The following is a 15,446-nucleotide window of genomic DNA, read 5'->3' on the forward strand; positions in this document are numbered from 1 at the left end:
CTGTGAAACTTAATAAGAGGTACAAAATGAAGGTTGTACAGGTCTACGCCCCTACGTCAAGTCATGATGACCAGGAAGTCGAAAGCTTCTATGAAGACGTGGAATCGGCGATGGGTAGAGTGAAAACAAGATACACTATACTAATGGGCGACTTTAATGCCAAGGTAGGCAAGAAGCAGGCTGGAGACAAGGCAGTGGGGGAATATGGCGTAGGCATGAGGAATAGCAGGGGAGAGTTATTAGTAGAGTTTGCGGAACAGAATAATACGCGGATAATGAATACCTTCTTCCGCAAGCGGGATAGCCGAAAGTGGACGTGGAGGAGCCCCAACGGCGAGACTAGAAATGAAATAGACTTCATACTCTGCGCTAAACCTGGCATCATACAAGATGTGGACGTGCTCAGCAAGGTGCGCTGCAGTGACCACAGGATGGTAAGAGCTCGAATTATCCTAGACCTCAGGAGGGAACGGAAGAAACTGGTACATAAGAAGCCGATCAATGAGTTAGCGCTAAGAGGGAAAATAGGGGAATTCCAGATCAAGCTACAGAACAGGTATTCGGCTTTAACTCAGGGAGAGGACCTTAGTGTTGAAGCAATGAACGACAATCTTGAGGGCATCATTAAGGAGTGTGCAATGGAAGTCGCTAGTAACTCCGTTAGTCAGGATACCAGTAAACTATCGCAGGAGACGAAAGATCTGATCAAGAAACGCCAATGTATGAAAGCCTCTAACCCTACAGCTATAATAGAACTGGCAGAACTTTCGAAGTTAATCAACAAGCGTAAGACAGCTGACATAAGGAAGTATAAAATGGATACAATTGAACATGCTCTCAGGGACGGAGGAAGCCTAAAAGCAGTGAAGAAGAAACTAGGAATAGGCAAGAATCAGATGTACGCGTTAAGAGACAAAACCGGCAATATCACTACGAATATGGATGAGATAGTTCAAGTGGCTGAGGAGTTCTATAGAGATCTACACAATACCAGTGGCACCCACGACGATAATGGAAGAGAAAATAGTCTAGAGGAATTCGAAATCCCACAGGTAATGCCGGAAGAAGTAAAGAAAGCCTTGGGAGATATGCAAAGGGGGAAGGCAGCTGGGGATGATCAGGTAACAGCAGATTTGTTGAAGGATGGTGGGCAGATTGTTCTAAAGAATCTGGCCACCCTGTATATGCAATGCCTCATGACCTGGAGCGTACCGGAATCTTGGAAAAACGCTAACATAATCCTAATTCATAAGAAAGGGACTCCAAAGACTTGAAAAATTATAGACCGATCAGCTTACTGTCCGTTGCCTACAAAGTATTTACTAAGGTAATCGCAAATAGAATCAGGAACACCTTAGACTTCTGTCAACCAAAGGACCAGGCAAGATTCCGTAAAGGCTGCTCAACAATAGACCATATTCACAATATCAATCAGGTGATAGAGATATGTGCGGAATATAAACAACGCTTATATATAGCTTTCATTGATTACGAGAAAGCGTTTGATTAAGTCGAAACCTCAGCAGTCATGGAGGCATTACGGAATCAGGGTGTAGACGAGCCGTATGTAAAAATACTGAAAGATATCTATAGCTGCTCCACAGCCACCGTAGTCCTCCATAAGGAAAGCAACGAAATCCCAATAAAGAAAGGCGTCAGGCAGGGAGATATGATCTCTCCAATGCTATTCAGAGCGTGTTTACAGCAGGTATTCAGAAACCTGTATTGGGAAGAATTGGGGATAAAAGTTAATGGAGAATACCTTAGTAACTTGCGATTCGCTGATGATATTGCCTTGCTAGTAACTCAGGGGACCAATTGCAATGCATGCGCACAGACCTGGAGAGGCAAAGCAAAGGGGTGTGTCTAAAAATTAATCTGCAAAAAACTAAAGTAATGTTTAACAGTCTCGGAAGAGAACAACAATTTACAATAGGTAGCGAGGCACTGGAAGTGGTAAGGGAATACATCTACCTAGGGCTGGTAGTGACCGCGGATCCGGATCGTGACACAGAAATAATCAGAAGAATAAGAATAGGCCGGGGTGCGTTTGGCAGACATTCTCAGATCATGAACAGCAGGTTGACATTATCCCTCAAGAGAAAAGTGTATAATAGCTGTGTCTTACCAGTACTCACCTACGGGGCAGAAACCTGGAGGCTTAGGAAAAGGGTTCTACTTAAACTGAGGACGACGCAACGAGCTATGGAAAGAAGAATGATGGGTGTAACGTTAAGGGATAAGAAAAGAGCAGATTGGGTGAGGGAAAAAACGCGAGTTAATGACATCTTAGTTGAAATCAAGAAAGAGAAATGGGGGGGGGGGGGGGCATGGGCAGGACATGTAATGAGGAGGGAAGATAACCGATGGTCATTAAGGATTACGGACTGGATTCCAAGGGAAGGGAAGCGTAGCAGGGGGCGGCAGAAAGGTAGGTGGGCGGACGAGATTAAGAAGTTTGCAGGGACAACATGGCCACAATTAGTACATGAACGGGGTAGTTGGGGAAGTATGGCAGTGGCCTTTGCCCTGCAGTGGGTGTAGCCAGGCTGATGACGACGACGACGACGACGACGACGACGACGACGACGACGACGACGGCGACGACGACGATGATGATGATGATGATGATGAGAATACCTCCCCAACTCGCGCCCCAATTACAGCGCTTAATTGCTTGCCGGTCAGCAGTACAGCAGTATATAAATGACCTTTTATCGGCATTTTGGAAACTGTTTTTTTTTTTTTTACTTTTGGGCCGGTAACTATAGAAGCACTATCATGTGTGCGATGGTAACAATTAAGAAAAGTGCAAATTCGTCAGCATAATCATCATTTATCATTCTGAAAAGGCCCCCTGCGGGCTATTCCATAAGAGGAAAGGCATCAAGATGAACAACCACAGTAGCAATTAAAACATGAATAATATGAATAAAGCTGAAACAACGTATGGTAAAGGGGGTAGGGACATTGAAGGCATTGCGAACGTAAGGCACGACAGACGTGAGCCAAGTGATTAGTTCTGGAAATGGGCGGTCAGTAGCTGCTTAAAATTTTGCGGATCGCGCTCGTTAACTATTTAATCCAGCAGCAAACGAACGCACATTGCGAGTGCTGCTGACTGCCACACCTGCATAATGGAGTAAGAATTGCAAACACAAGTTTGATCAGGTGAGTTCCCAGAATATATTTCTAGGCCTCGCTTCTTTACGAAATTACGAAACGAAAGGGCTACCGTGTTATCCTGCGCGAGAAACGCTGAACATAATAAACTGGGTTTCCCAGAAAAAGCGAGTCAATATATTCACATGCGTCCGTAGCGTTGATGGTAGTTCGTTTTGAATGTGCCTGCGTGTGACTGTGCTCTCCTCCTGCGAGGAAGCGGCTATAGGGCACGTGATGGCCTCCCTAATTCCCGAATCGCCAAAATTAGGGCCGAGACCGGTCTCGATAAACGACGTCCGGTCCTTCGATCTTATGCGCCGTTCTTTCAGGTTTTTTTACGAGCTCTCCTGACGCACATATGTGTACATGTTCCTAGAACTTTATGTGCCATGTGGAGTAGCGCGAATTGTGATCATTGAAAGTGCACCTTATACCTTCCCTCGACGTTGAAGGTGCGTGAGCCAGGCATCAAATCTGACGCGCTTTTTCGCGTTTCATCGGGAAAAAAAAAGTTGCGCTTAAGTATAAGTCTTCACGTTTCTTGTAACTGCCCGTCATCTGTGGTGACATTCGTGAATACGACACGAGCTCCATAAAATAAAACGCGGCAAAGTGAACAGCACTCACAAAACTTGTGCATTTCATCATGTCGCGTCGGGTATGCAATATATAAATGAGGCTGTATGATTCAGTATGTCATTCAAAGGTTCTCACATTTTTGTGAGGTATATGAGCCGACGTATTCCTCGAGCCGTAACGTACCGGTTTGTCGAAACGTCGCGTGCTCGTACTACCGCAGAAGCGCGGACGTCGAGCGTTGTAAACGCATGAGCGCGTAAGCGCATGCGCGCCGCCTGTGCGAAGCGAGCCTACACGTGGTCGGTCTTGCTTCACCTCACGGTGGGCCGAGTGAAACGGAGGACAGAGTATACGGTAGGGCTCGTCCCGTTTGCTTCACTCGGCGCATCACATTAGGATGAGTGCACGTTTGCATTGTCGAGCCAACTTTTGAGACATCACACATCTCGCCACTTCCGAAGAAAAGAAAAAAGAAAGTTGAAGCATTGCCAGACGCATTGAAATGTTTTGTCTAAATTTCGGCGCGTGCTGGCAGCCGTTTCGAGGGTCGGCGATTATCCTGGTGAGTACTACACGCTATTCAGGGACTTCGTGTAGAAGCGTACAGGGCAAAATAACGCCTCCAAAAATAAAATATACATACTATTCTGAATGCACACGTGCTGCAAGATGAATGTGCACATGGAGAAAATACTTCGATCAGAGCACCGGTGCTTTACTCGCTTCATTCGTTCTGTTTGTCGGCAATATTTTACAGTATATCAGGCACACTTCTCAGTCGGTCGGGCGTTTTCCCAACTACGCTACACCCGAAACAGTCGACATAACTGCAATATACTGACACGTGTTCGTTTCGTAATTCACGGTTTTGCTACCGTGTTCTTCATCGTCATCACAACGTGATAATAATTTATTGTTAAGTCGTAAATTCCACATTGGCATGCGCGAGGAAGCTCGCAAAGAAATTAAATTCGTAATCTGTCTGGCTTCTTTGCCTTTATCGATGCTGATGATGCAAGGAGGAGGAAGGAAAAAGTGGAGAAGGAAAGGCAGGGAGGTTAACCAGTTTAGCTTAACCGGTTTGCTACCCTACACATGGGAGAGGGATGGGGGCGATGAAAGATGGGGAAAGAGAAGAGAGAGAGAGGGCACATAGCACAGCACACAAACATCGTCCGTCAGAGTCCATCAATCTCGCATGGTACGTGATATCACTGTCACAGCCACTTGTCCAATCCCGTCTCTTTCAAATACCGAAGTAGTCCCTTCGTCGCCTTCACGTGCGATGTCTTCTGTCGGCGGCATGTGAAAATTTTATTGAGGGACAATGGTCTAGTGCCAAGGTGCGCTAGATCGGATGCCAGGGACTGTCGCTGAACATTATGTTCAGGACTGATGATGCAAGATGCCCGTTAAAACAAAGTCTTCAACATACAGAAATATTTGGCGCTTGCAATGAAAATCTTTCTGGCGTGATATGGCTTGGAAGTCTGTAAGCGCTTTACCGACGCATTTACGGTTACAAAGTTTAACCTACGTTCAGGCGGCTAAGAGAGTTAAGATATTTAGCTAATATATGCAGTCTGATATGGCTTGAAAGTGTGTGCGTGTCCCGGGTTGCTTAGTTATGCTTGCAGAAACGATGGTTCGAAAAGAATCCGTCTTTTCCGTCGCTCAAGTCTGTAGTCCGCGTGCTACAATTCTAACTCCTTCGTAATCGTTCCCTGCATACCAACTAGATCAAGTATGCATGCTGAAATATCGTTTATGTGCGTGCGTGTGAGTGCGGGAGGGGGGAGACGAAGGAGAGTTTGGAGGGAGCTTTCAGGCGGTTTTGAAATGGAAAATTTGCGTAGAACAAATCGCCCGAAGCTCTCCCGCAGAGGCACGAGGTTCACGGCACGAGGCCCTTTCGTACACCGCATACCGCTTGTTTCTTGTGCGACGTGAATGCGCGTCTTGTCCTTCCTGCCAGTGGGCAGGTGGGCTGTGACCTCGGGTCAGTGAGAGACGCAGCTTTCGCCCGCGCGCCCCTTCGGCAACTCGCAAGAGTCCAAATAGTAGCAGTTCAGCTCAAGTCATAAAGCGGAGCGTTTTTCGGCCGTTGCTCTTTCCGGGCGCAGCTTTATAGGGGCTGTAGTGACCCCGTCGTGAAATGTTCCGGTGCTCCGTTCCCGAGTTGATTGCGCCCCATCAGCACGCAGAACACCCTCTCGGTCTACGATCTGGAAGGATGACCAGGAAGCAACTGTAACCTCCAACCAATCACTTCGGTATAGTCAAGAGGGGTAGGTGGAAGTTTAAGTTTCCTTCTACTTGGTTAAACAGCGAACCAGGCGGACTTCTGCACGATGCTTACGCTCTCGCTGACACGGGTTTGCTTTGCTTCACCTCGATACTGGTGGAGAATCTACCTCAAGCAGTTCACTCGTTCTACACGAGGAGTCGCTGATTCCATGTCACTCGCCTTAGCGTCGCCATCGTAGCCGCCCGGTCACTGACATCGGAGTCGACTGTTTTCTTTTTGAGCGCACGCTACAGTCTCTGTACTACGCAGACGTGATTGGCGCAGACGGCTAGCAACCACACGGTAAACCGACTGGAAGGGGTGTTCGAGTAGCAACTACTGCGGAATAACAAATTAACACATCACTTGCCGATAGTTCTCCTCTTCAAGAACCTTTGTGCTTCGTCGACGTATACAGCACTAAATCAAACATGTTTGGAGGACTTCAGCGCAACTCCATTTTATTTTATCCCCACATGGGGGGTGCTCAGTTACTTGCCGCCGCGTATAATATGCGCCGCGTTGTCGCTATACCTGTGCACGTTTATTTCGTTACCGCGCATAATCGCGAAACGTGCGTGCACCAACCGCCGTAGACGTGCCTCGTACTGGTGCCGGACACGAACTGGCGGGTTCGACACCTATCTGCGGGCGACGATATTCGGACGTGACGTAATACCAACTCAATTGCGAGGATTGGACCCCAGCGGATCGAAGTTATTGGCAAAACGAGCCCATCACAGAAGACTTCGACACCGATAGAAGGACATGCTCGGTGCCGATTTACAACAACGTTTTATTGCTGAAACAAAGACCACTATATATATGCCGGGTGCTTCTCTTAGACCAGACACAACATTTTTCTTTTGCTCATCATAGCGATGCACAAAAAGAGAACAAGGTAAAAGCGGGAGCCAACGTTTCGACAAGTGGTCTTGTATTTTTCAAGGAGACATATGCTTTCCTCGCCACAGTGTAGGCTAAACCCCATGAGAGCGATTTCGTGGTGGGATTCCGCCCCCATTTGTCCACACAAGACCTGGGAGGACTGGGAGACTCTCCTGCGCCCTGGAGACCCGGTCGTGCAGACCATGGCTACTGATCGGGCTGCCAGCGTTATGAAGCGAAGCAACATAAACGTTTGAGTGCAGTGGGGTCGTGTGGGGGCCCGGGAGCCTGTGTGCCCCAAACTCCTCAGTCTTATAATAAAATAAAGTTTTATGATGATTATGCGCAACGGCTTCGAGCGACGGATCGGGCCGTCGCTTGAACAGATCGCTGGTTCTTGTCGCGCGATCGCTGGGTTCTGCAAATCTAGAATTCTTCGCTCGTCGCCCAGAAGTGCTATGAGTGACTAGATTATAGTGCGAACACGGAACTGAATGTACATCGCTCAAGTACTACCGATTGTGGCACCGAACTAGCAAACTATTTAATTTTTATAGTGCAAGGATAAGAACCTACTAAAAGACCTTCCGAAATATCTTATGCAGCTTTTTACAGTAAAACACATCAACTTAAGTTAATAAAGCTCGCTTAACGCTAGTTTCAGCGCCTATATTGCTGCCCTCATACCGGCAACTCCGGAGAGACGTCGCTCGAAGACATCGCTCGCATGGGGTGCGCATCGGTCGATGGGTCGCATTGGTCAAATTGTAGGCGACGAGCGAACGCGGCAGCCATCTCCATCGCGTCGCTTGTCGTTGTCGCGCGCAAGATCGCTTGCATGGGGTTTATACTTATATATAAGTAGGGTTCTTCTAAAGGAGAGTGGGGGTAAGGCGAAAAAGAGAAGATGAAAAAAAAAACACTAAGACACCAAACTAAGTCATCATCATCATCATCATCATCATCATCATCATCAGCCTGGCTACGCCCACTACAGGGCAAAGGTCTCTCCCATACTTCTCCAACTACCCCGTTCATGTACTAATTGTGGCCATGTTGTCCCTGCAAACTTCATAATCTCATCCGCCCACCTAACTCTCTGCCGCCTCCTGCTACGCTTCCCTTCCCTTGGAATCCAGTCCGTAATCCTTAATGACCATCGGTTATCTTCCCTCCTCATTACATGTCCTGCCCATGCCCCCCCCCCCCATTTCTCTTTCTGGATTTCAACTAAGATGTCATTAACTCGCGTTTTTTCCCTCACCCAATCTGCTCTTTTCTTATCCCTTAACGTTACACCCATCATTCTTCTTTCCATAGCTCGTTGCGTCGTCCTCAATTTAAGTAGAACCCTTTTCGTAAGCCTCCAAGTTTCTGCCCCGTACGTGAGTACTGGAAAGACAAAGCTGTTATACACTTTTCTCTTGAGGGATAATGGCAGGCTGCTGTTCATGATCTGAGAATGCCTGCCAAACGCACCCCCGCCCATTCTTATTCTTCTGAATATTTCAGCCTCATGATCCGGATCCGCGGTCACTACCTGCCCTAAGTAGATGTATTCCCTTACCACTTCCAGTGCCTCACTACCTATCGTAAACTGCTGTTCCCTTCCGAGACAGTTAAACATTACTTTAGTTTTCTGCAGAATAATTTTTTAGACCCACCCTTCTGCTTTGCCTCTCCAGGTCAGTGAGCATGCATTGCAATTGGTACCCTGAGTTACTAAGCAAGGCAATATCATCAGCGAATCGCAATTTACTAAGGTATTCTCCATTAACTCTTATCCCCAATTTTTCCCAATCCAGGTCTCTGAATACCGCCTGTAAATACACTGTGAATAGCATTGGAGAGATCGCATGTCCCTGTCTGACGCGTTTCTTTACTGGGATTTTGTTGTTTTCTTTATGGAGGACTACGGTGGCTGTGGAGCCGCTATAGATATCTTTCAGTATCTTTATATGCGGCTCGTCTACACCCTGATTTCGTAATGCCTCCATGACTGCTGAGGTTGCGATTGAACCAAACGCTTTCTCCTAATCAGTGAGAGCTATATATAAGGGTTGTTTATATTCCGCACATTTCTCTATCACCTGACTGATAGTGCGAGTATGACCTATTGTTGAGCAGCCTTTACGGAATCTTGCCTGGTCGTTTGGTTGACAGAAGTCTAAGGTGTTCCTGATTCTATTTGCGGTTACCTTAGTAAATACTTTGTAGGCAACGGACAGTAAGCTGATCGGTCTATAATTTTTCAAGTCTTTGGCGTCCCCTTTCTTATGGATTAGAATTAGGTTAGCGTTTTTCCAAGATTCCGGTACGCTCGAACTCATGAGGCATTGCGTATACAGGGTGGCCAGTTTCTCTAGAACAATCTGACCACCATCCTTCAACAAATCTGCTGTTACCTGATCCTCCCCAGCTGCCTTCCCCCTTAGCATAGCTCGCAAGGCTTTCTTTACTTCTTCCGGCGTTACCTGTGGGATTTCGAATTCCTCTAGACTATTATCTCTTCCATTATCGTCGTGGGTGCCACTGGTACTGTGTAAATCTCTATAGAACTCCTCAGCCACTTGAACTATCTCATTCATATTAGTAATGATACTGCCGGCTTTGTCTCTTAACGCATACATCTGATTCTTGCCTATTCCTAGTTTCTTCTTCACTTATTTTCATCTTCCTCCGTTCCTGAGAGCACGTTCAATTCTATCCATATTATACGTCCTCATGTCAGCTGCCTTACACTTGTTGATTAACTTAGAAAGTTCTGCCAGTTGTATTCTAGCTGTAGGGTTAGAGGCTTTTATACATTGGTGTTTCTTGATCAGATCTTTCGTCTCCTGCAATAGCTTACTGGTATCCTGGCTAAATAACGGAGTTACCACCGATTTATATTGCACACACCTTAATGACGCCCATAAGATTGTCGTTCCTTGCTTCAACACTAAGGTCCTCTCCCTCAGTTAAAGCCGAATACCTGTCCTGTAGCTTGATCCGGAATTCCTCCATTTTCCCTCTTACCGCTAACACATTGATCGGCTTCTTATGTACCAGTTTTTTCCATTCCCTCCTCAAGTCTAGGCTAATTCGAGTTCTTACCATTCTAAGCTTTCGACTTCCTGGTCATCATGACTGGATGTAGGGGCATAGACCTATACGACCTTCAATTTGTACCTCTTCTTAAGTTTGACAACAAGACCTGCTACCCTCTCGTTGAAGCTATAGAGTCCCTGTATGTTGCCAGCTATATCCTGATTAATCAGGAATCCGAGTCCTAGTTCTCTCTCCGCTAAGCCCTGGTAGTACAGGACGTTCCCGTTTTTAGCACTGTATATGGTTCTTTCGTCCTCGTAACTTCAATGAGCCCTATTATATCCCATTTACTGCCCGCTAATTCCTCGAATAGGACTGCTAGACTCGCCTCACTAGATAACGTTCTAGCGTTAAACGTTGCCAGGTTCACATTCCAATGGCGACCTGTTCGGACCCAGGTATTCTTAGCACCCTCTGCTGCGTCATAGGTCTGATCGCCGTCGTGGTCAGTTGCTTCGCAGCTGCTGCGCACTGAGGGCCCGGGTTTGATTGTTGTATTGTTGATTGTTGTTGTTGTTGAGGAGGTTGTGGCCAAGTACTGCACCAGGGTCGCCAATCCTGCTCTGGTGAGGGAGTGCGTTGCAGGTTCGGGTCACCGGGATGAGGCCGCACTCCAGGCCTGTTTATGCAATGTTGTCAACAAGGGGATTTTTTTTCTTTAATCTAACGGAAAATTGCGTGGCGCCGGGATTCAAACCACGGTCCTCTTGCACGCGAGGCGTATACTCTACCTCTACGCCACCGCTGCACCCTTTGCTTCACCTGATGTTTGCTTCCCCAATAAGCAGTGTTGGAAGTCAGCGCCACGCATACCATTCCTTCTCTCTTGCGCGCTGTTCTCGCATTGCTGTGAATTACCAGTTTGTGTGAGCCTGCTACGCCGGTCAAAATTAATCCGAGCTCTGCACTTTTACGTGTTGCATATTCTATGAGTTGCTTTTATACGTTAAAATCAATCAATCAATTAATCAATCAATTCCATCCATCCATGCATGCAGGTCTCGACTGATCGATTCGTGCAGCTTTTTTTTTTCGAAAGATATGAAGCCGCTATAGCGCATGCGTGCGTTGCGAAGTCCTGTCTGTGTCGTGTTGACCACGTAGAATTCGTGGTGCATCATGCGAGGGTAGTCAGGTGGACGGTCCGGCTCCCTTTCCAAAGGCAATCCGAGCAGTGCGGGTGCAGGCCGACTAGGCAGATGGCAGAGCGCATGCGCAGCGGCTTTGTTTCTCCTTCCTTCTCTTTGTTCTCTAGAAAGGCTGTAAGCATCCGTATTGCAAGCGTTAAGCTATCAAGAGCGTCATTAGTGTATCAATAGAAGAAAATGCCGCTTTCGAGACAAGGTTGTGATGGTGTTTTCGCTGCATTTGTTACAGATCTCAAGCCGGGCGCTTGGCACTGGATGTGTCTTCTTACCCTGAGCTTTCAAGCGTGGATGTGCCAAGGTAAGCCCCGAGTTACGACGTCGTAACTCGCGCTACCAATTTTCAAGATTTCATTGGCATTATCGTATAGCGGCACCATCAAAGCAGGCGACTCGAAAAGCGGGCATCGTGTTTCGGAGTTATTCTCTGGTTCGGTTAGCTATGGCGCTTGCTGTCAATTTGTGCACCGCAGTTTCGACATGTTCGTAGTTGCGAAAGCACGGACGCATTTGCACCAATCACCTGTGTGGATCGGTAACGGGGTGCAGTCGCATCGTTGGCCCATTTGCGAGAAGCACGCGTTGTATCGCGTCGAGGGAGGCGCCGCATGGCCTCGCTGTCAAAGCGCGCACCGACGCTGTGCGAGTGCAGCAGCCGTGAGCGCGCCCGCTGCGCCGCAACGCACCGAGTGACGCGAGCGAAGCACGCGTGTCTGCAGCGTGGCCGACGTAGGTTGGCGTGTCGGAAAAAAAAAAAAGAGAGATACGTCGCACGTGCTTCCATAAAAACACGCGACCTAAGAGACGGAACACGTACCTGTAAAAAAATACAACGAAAAGTTGAACGGAGACGTCGGACGTATACCTTTAGTCACAACCTTTTGGTAAACATATATAGGCTTCGCGCTTTGCCTTATACGTTTTGAATGCTCGCAGTTCTCTAAATCACCTGTCGTATTCGCGTGCGAGCGCATTTAGGCAGAGTAAGACAACGCGAAATCGATAACGATGACGCAAAGCTGTACATGTGGCAGTCGTGTTTTGTGGGAAGCGCGATCCATCAGCCGTACAATTTGCGAGCCTTCTTTTGTGCTCTACACGCATCAGCAAACGAAGCTTCGGGTGTTCCAATAAAATCTGCCCCGTGTTTTAGCGCTGTTTTCCCGCTCACAGAGGAGTTCCGTCGAGCAAGCCGTGCCCAAGCGACGCCGCTTCAGTTGTGCTCGGCGTTTCGTCGTGGGCCCGAGGCGTTGCGCTCAAACCGCGCGGCACGAGCACAGCTGTGACGAACGGAAAGTTCGGCCCAGAACCTTTATTTGACACCAACGCAGTCCTAAGTTTTCTGAAAGAGGTTGTCTTGCATGGTTTTAGCCCCACATGTTCGTAGCGGGTCCTCTCTTCAGAGGATGCCGCTGTGATAGCTCTTTCGCATAGCACATGCCTCTAGGCCCTTGTGTTTCAAGGGCTCTGGCGAGGCAGCAGTGCTCCAAGTAATTTTACCATCTTATATATTTTCTATTTTGCATCATTCTTCTACGATGGATTTTAATGTTCATAGTATTCGTCATTAGTCATCGCCATAATTTTATGGCACATAGATTTTACGCACTTTACAGCGACTATTTTTAGGCCACTTTACAGCCAAGTCACATCCTCTTCACAGAACTCATCATTCCACCACGAAATCACTAACACTGTCTTGGCGCTCTTTGGCCATATCTGGCCCTTGCGCCGCTAAACTACACACATTCATTCATTCATTCATAGATGTGCGCCCGGCTTATCGATACCACAGTATTTGGCAGGCCGCAGAAGAAAGAATGGGAGGTGCAACAACGTTCAGTATTGTGCAAGCGACGTTTTGTTTCGTCAGCGAGAAATGTACGAACGTCGCGTAGCCTGTAGAAGCTGCAGCGCCAGTTGACGGTGACCATTAGCGGTGCCGGAGCCTTCGCCGATATTCGGCCGCGATCAGCACCCGTGTGTGCCAGGCTGTGTTCGGGGCCGTGCTTTGCTGCTCACCGTGTTCTTCCACGGATGGAACTACAGCAGGACTGGGCGGTGCTATTATTGGCTGCGGCTGGCCGGAAGAAATCGTGGAATCCGCTCCCTCCGTAAACGGATTAGTCGGCTTATAAGCCGAAGGCAGAGCTTCGTGACAGCGTGCCTCGGGAAGCCTGTGTTCAATGAGTGAGCCTGGAACATAAAAGCGTACACGTTGTGCTGCCGCTGGCATAGTGCCCGCAATCTACGACCGCAGTTGCGAGAGAGGCAAATTGTAATGGAAACTGAGGAGGTCAGCCAAACTGATTGCGTCGATTCATGTTTGAGGTAACTCAAGTGAGAGGAATGCATGAAAAGACACAAGGTGCAAGGAGTCAGAGTGTCAAAAAGCCCGCACAGATAAAAAAATTCACGCAGAAACTCATCTGGGAGTTGTCTAAGTACGCGTAAGCATACTTAGACATCGCTCGTCCTGTGACTTAGGCAGCGCTCGTCCTGTGTCCTCCCTTGTCCGTGCTTTTTGGCGCTGTTTTAAATATGAATGATGCGTAAGCACCGTGCCACTCGCTCGTCTCCACGGAGCCCGATGTCATTATCAGTGTTCAGCGCTGCGGCGACACAAACTGCTGCGGACGGCGGTTCAAGGTGGATTGCTGACGCAAGCAAACTACTGAAGGTAGCGGCTCCGTATGTGCTGCTGACATTCCTGTAATTAAGCCGTTGCAGCGCCTTATCCGTCTGCGTCGAAACACAATCAACCGTAATCAACCGCAATCGAGCGGCGGCTGTGTATGGCGCGGCCACGCGGGCCCGATCTCTTGAAAGCGACCTGCGATGAGGAGCGCCGAGTGCTGATAGCTTCGCGTGCGTTGTGTTCTTTCCGCTTAGTTCTCGTTGAAGAGAAAGGCAGCAAGGAGGTCAGTTCGCGCGCTGCTGCGGGCCCGAACCTGAAAGCGATGATCTTACGTGACGTGACGGACCCCTGTTGGGTAAGCATAATGCTAACGCATTCAGAAAAAAAAATGAAAAAAAAAAGGATTTTGGTCAGACATGCAGTGGGGCTGGCGCTTGCCTCGGGACTTTACTGGCGCGGATAGTTAATAAAAACTTTAAAATTTTTTTAACCCTGAGTCATTAAGCCGTGCCTCCTTGCAGTGTTTTTTCTTCCCTACTCGTGAGTCCGCTCGCAAGTTGCAAAAGGCCCTTTACATTTCTCTCAGTACTAGTGTAAGTTCGCACTAATGTTTGGGCAATTCCGAACGCTGTTAACATCTGAGAAAAGAGACGTCTTCAAGTCTGCGTTATCTTTTTCTCCCGCAAAGCAATTATCGTTTAATCGATATTTTAAAGAGTGGATACTACCTGATGGCGACAAATGATAAATGATTGACAAATATAGAATGACAAATGACTCGTAATCGCTGAGCGTGGTTCCTCTGCTGCTCGTTCAATTAAAGTGCACAACCTCAACGTGTAACCTTGTCGCACAGAATTAGTGTTTGCGTCGTTCCGGTGCTATGGCAGCGCGTCATTTCGCCCACGTAATTCTCGTACGTAATTGTGTTGCACATTTAGTTTTTTGAGAAGCCGAACGAGCGTCCACATGCTGCCAGTGGTGTTCGGAATAGTGAATAGCTAGATTACAATGAAAACCGGAGCTGAAGGATTCCTTTACTCTTAAAAGCTTTAGCTCAAGTGCTCCTATCTAAATACATGTAAAAGGAGAATTCGTTTTTCTCGGCAACCACTGCACCAAATTTGACGAGGTTTGTTGCATTTAAAAGAAAAACTTGAAATCTAGTGACTGTTGGTTTCGAATTTTTGAGTTAGATCGTCAATTTTTTATTAAAAATTGGCAAAAATCGAAAATTTTCAAAAAACGAAACTATCAAGTTTACAACTCTGTAACTTAACCACTAAAAATGATAATACAATTCTGTGAATTGCATCTAATAGTACATCTAAAGCGGACAAAATTGATATATTACACATGAATATAAAAAAAATTTAATCATAGAGAAATACAACTTTTGCAAAACCGTTGTAACCAACGTAACAAATTTACGTAAGATGTAAAATGACATATTGAATTTGTCCGCTTTGAATGATCTAATGGATGCCGTTTACAGAACCGCGATATCGGTTCTTGATGCAGAGCTATGAATTTATAAACTTCGTGCTTCTATTTTTTTCAAACGGTCAAATATTTGAAAATCGTTTTAAGAAAATTCAAGCCCTAAATCGAAATTCCGCTTCCAACAGTCACTAGAATTTAACTTTCTCTTTCA

At 47.1% G+C, this 15,446-nt stretch overlaps 1 protein-coding gene across 13 annotated transcripts in view; it reads left to right on the forward strand.

Moving 5' to 3' along the window:
* The window catches only part of LOC142582184 (uncharacterized), a 236,207-nt gene that overhangs the window by 40,032 nt on the left and 180,729 nt on the right, over positions 1 to 15,446 (forward strand). For 12 of the 13 annotated variants that reach the window (XR_012828386.1, XM_075691581.1, XM_075691587.1 and 9 more), the window contains exon 2: positions 11,387 to 11,455. The exons of the other annotated variant lie outside the window; for it this stretch is intronic. Coding sequence is in view for 11 of the 12 variants with exons in the window: in XM_075691581.1 (XP_075547696.1) it covers positions 11,387 to 11,455 (69 nt within the window). In the remaining variant the exon portion in view is untranslated. The remainder of the gene's footprint in view (positions 1 to 11,386; positions 11,456 to 15,446) is intronic. 13 annotated transcript variants of the gene reach the window in all.

This window comes from Dermacentor variabilis, chromosome 5 (assembly GCF_050947875.1).
Source record: "Dermacentor variabilis isolate Ectoservices chromosome 5, ASM5094787v1, whole genome shotgun sequence".
NCBI classification, from domain to species: Eukaryota; Metazoa; Arthropoda; class Arachnida; order Ixodida; family Ixodidae; genus Dermacentor; species Dermacentor variabilis.